Source organism: Sinocyclocheilus grahami, unplaced genomic scaffold (assembly GCF_001515645.1).
Source record: "Sinocyclocheilus grahami isolate Dianchi unplaced genomic scaffold, SAMN03320097.WGS_v1.1 scaffold864.1, whole genome shotgun sequence".
Taxonomy (NCBI): domain Eukaryota; kingdom Metazoa; phylum Chordata; class Actinopteri; order Cypriniformes; family Cyprinidae; genus Sinocyclocheilus; species Sinocyclocheilus grahami.
In genome coordinates, this window is record NW_015506043.1 from 163,198 (window position 1) to 166,790 (window position 3,593).

General features: G+C 32.8%; 1 protein-coding gene across 2 annotated transcripts in view; it reads left to right on the forward strand.

Moving 5' to 3' along the window:
- The window catches only part of LOC107563270 (ras-related protein Rab-27B-like), a 37,025-nt gene that overhangs the window by 25,236 nt on the left and 8,196 nt on the right, over positions 1-3,593 (forward strand). For both annotated transcript variants that reach the window (XM_016248085.1, XM_016248086.1), the window contains exon 2: positions 1,557-1,728. In XM_016248085.1, the coding sequence (XP_016103571.1) occupies positions 1,557-1,728 (172 nt within the window). The remainder of the gene's footprint in view (positions 1-1,556; positions 1,729-3,593) is intronic.

Below are 3,593 nucleotides of genomic sequence, written 5' to 3' on the forward strand. Positions count from 1 at the left end.
GCGCAGCTCGTCAGTGAACAACGGCTCTGTGTAGTTAATGCTGCTCGATGTGAAAGCACGCATGTGATGGAGATTTACCGCTGATTACAGAATGGCTTTGTTTATTGTGATTAATCAATTGGAGAAAGAATGGTGATATAAAATTGTTTTTGTCATGCTTTAAATTAAATGGAAACAATGTCACTGTCCAACTAATCTTAGTGGTCTTAAAATCTGTTTCTTTTCTTTTCTTCATATTCTTGTGGCATAATGTGCTCTTAACATGACCGGTTCGCTGAGATCGTATGCTGTAGAAGTATATTCATTGGGATTGAGTGAATCAGGATTGAGCACAGACAGGAAGAGGCGTGTTTTATTTTAGGAGACGGTGAGGTGTGAAAGATGTGAGAGACAGAGCGCCACAGATCTGCTGGTCACGAGGAAGCGGCTCTGGGTCATGTGCAGGACGAGCCGCTCACAGATGAATGAAGCTCTATTCATCTCTCTCTGATGAACTCTAGTGAATGTGTGAGCGCTGAGCGTTTGCTGCGGGCTGTGATGTGTTTACTGTAGCGTCTCTAGCCCACACGTATAAATGAGATTATTTGAGCGCTGTAGAAACGGCCCTGGGGCCCGCTGGACCCTGAGACCTTCTGAGAGAGAGACCTTCCGTCACACTGAGATATTGTTCAATCTGTCTCTTTCTGGTTTCTTTGGCCTTGATGTGTGTTATTGGTTGAGCAATATGGGCTCTTTAATAGCGAGCAGAGTTGTATAATACACACACATCTACATATACAGAAAAATACAGTGTTCTTTTGCAATTTCAGTAACATCAGTTTACTATATATAGATATAGATATAGATAGATAGATAGATATTGTTTTTTGTGCAAAATTAAATATTTAGCTATTAGTATTAATAGTATAAAATATCAGTGTATATACACACAAACACAAACACGCACGTAAATATGTGTGTCTGTGTAACAATTGTCATTTTTTTCCCTCAAAAGTGATTAAATATGTAATTTTTTAATTAATTTAACAGTTTCAATGATTGTCTCTTATTTATCTGTTTTTCTGTCTTCTATTTTTTTTTATTAATTATGTGATTTCCAGTTTTATTTTAGTATTATTAAGATACAATTATAGTTTTTATTAACTTTTCAATCAATTTTACTTAATTTATCTTAAATTTTTGTCATGTGTTTTTGTCATTGTTTTTTACATACACATATACATGATTTTTATTTTAATATTTGTAATTTTTTTGATAATTACATTTATTTAGAGAGTTAAAATAAATTAAAATGAGAAATGTTGCCTTGGCAACTGTCTGAAATAATTTTATTTCAGTTTATGTTAATTTCTTTTCAAGTAATGAAATTATTTCTGGTTTAGTTAACTAATAGTAATGTAATGTGATTTCATTGATTTACTTTGGTTTTAAATTTCCATGGTGTTTGTTTGCATGTTTGTTGTGTTGATTTATTAAGGTGGGTTGAATATGTTCACGTGTTTGTTGTGTTGATTTATTGTGGTTGCTGTAATATCCTCATGCTGTTTGTTGTGCAGGTTCAGCTCCGCCAGCACTATGACCGATGGAGATTACGACTACCTGATCAAACTCCTGGCTCTCGGGGACTCCGGAGTGGGCAAGACCACCTTCCTCTACCGCTACACCGACAACAAGTTCAACCCCAAATTCATCACCACCGTGGGCATCGATTTCAGGGAAAAGAGAGTGGTTAGTGTCCGCGCCGTCATTTTTCTGTTTCTGTTTGAGTTACGAGCTTTGATGTTTCCCGTGAGTTTGGCCCTCCATCCTCATGAAATTGGCTCGTGTGTGAGCGTGTGTGAGTGTGTGTGTGTGCGAGCATGTGTGTGTGTGTGTGAGCGTGTGTGTGAGTGTAATAAAGTTTATTGATGTGGATCATAAAGTGTGAAGAGCCACACACAATGGACTTCACACACTCCAGCGGTATTAAAAGAGCAAATCTCTGAGATGCGGCGAGCAGATCTGAGCTTATTAAATATGTAATTTTTTTATTAATTTAACAGTTTCAATGATTGTCTCTTATTTATCTGTTTTTCTGTCTTCTATTTTTTTTAATTAATTATGTGATTTCCAGTTTTATTTTAGTATTATTAAGATACAATTATAGTTTTTATTAACTTTTCAATCAATTTTACTTAATTTATCTTAAATTTTTGTCATGTGTTTTTGTCATTGTTTTTTACATACACATATACATGATTTTTATTTTAATATTTGTAATTTTTTTGATAATTACATTTATTTAGAGAGTTAAAATAAATTAAAATGAGAAATGTTGCCTTGGCAACTGTCTGAAATAATTTTATTTCAGTTTATGTTAATTTCTTTTCAAGTAATGAAATTATTTCTGGTTTAGTTAACTAATAGTTATGTACTGTGATTTCATTGATTTACTTTGGTTTTAAATTTCCATGGTGTTTGTTTGCATGTTTGTTGTGTTGATTTATTAAGGTGGGTTGAATATGTTCACGTGTTTGTTGTGTTGATTTATTGTGGTTGCTGTAATATCCTCATGCTGTTTGTTGTGCAGGTTCAGCTCCGCCAGCACTATGACCGATGGAGATTACGACTACCTGATAATTAGCAAATTCAGTACAGTAAATGCTAAGGACTAAATAAATTATAATGATTAAATAACGTACTTTTCATTTATATATGCATAAATAGAAGTATTAATAGTTTAATATATGAAAGTGAATGTATGTTATAAACATGCCAACAGTTTAACTAACTTTATCTGACTGACTTAGCTAGTCTTTAGCTGTTGCTTCAGAAGACGGTCTATAATAATTAGGGGTGTAACGATTCACTTGTTTTCTCGATGCATCCCACATTATTATTGTAATTCTTATTATTATTTAAAATATTGAATTACATGATATTTTTCTACTTGCGTTAGTACAGTCCTGCTATATACCCAAAGATTCACAGTCCTAATAATAATGTATTATTTATACACTATTATAGTACTTGTTTATATTTAGAATTAGCTTTTGTTTTTAAAATATTTCTATATTTATATTTCTTTAGCTTTGGTTTGTTTTGTAATTTTAGTGTTTAACTTTTTATTTTGGTATTTCAACTTTTCAGATTTTTTATTTTTTTTGCTTTATAAATTGCAGTTTTACTTTAAGTTTGAGAAATTTTGTTTTGTGCATTTGGTATTTTTTGATTGCCACTTCTATCTTTCTTTCTTCTTTCTGTTTCAGTTTTATTTGATTTCGGTTAGGTGCCTTGTCAACATTTCTAATTTTCATTCTAGTTTTTTTAAGTGTTTCATCTAATATTTATATTTTATTTCAATTAACAAATGACTTGTAATAGTTTTAGTTTTATGAATAACAGTGCTGTTTAGCGGCTCTTGCTGCGTCGCGTTATGAATTGCAGTTTGACACGTTTTAGAACGCAACAATTTCACTTTGACAGAGTTTGGAGGGTTTCAGTTTTTGTATTAAATGAATGTTCATGACTCACAGTAACACAAGACCACCGGCTCTTCACGTGTGTGTGTGTGTGTGTGTGTGTGTGTGTGTGTGTGAGAGAGAGTGTGTGTG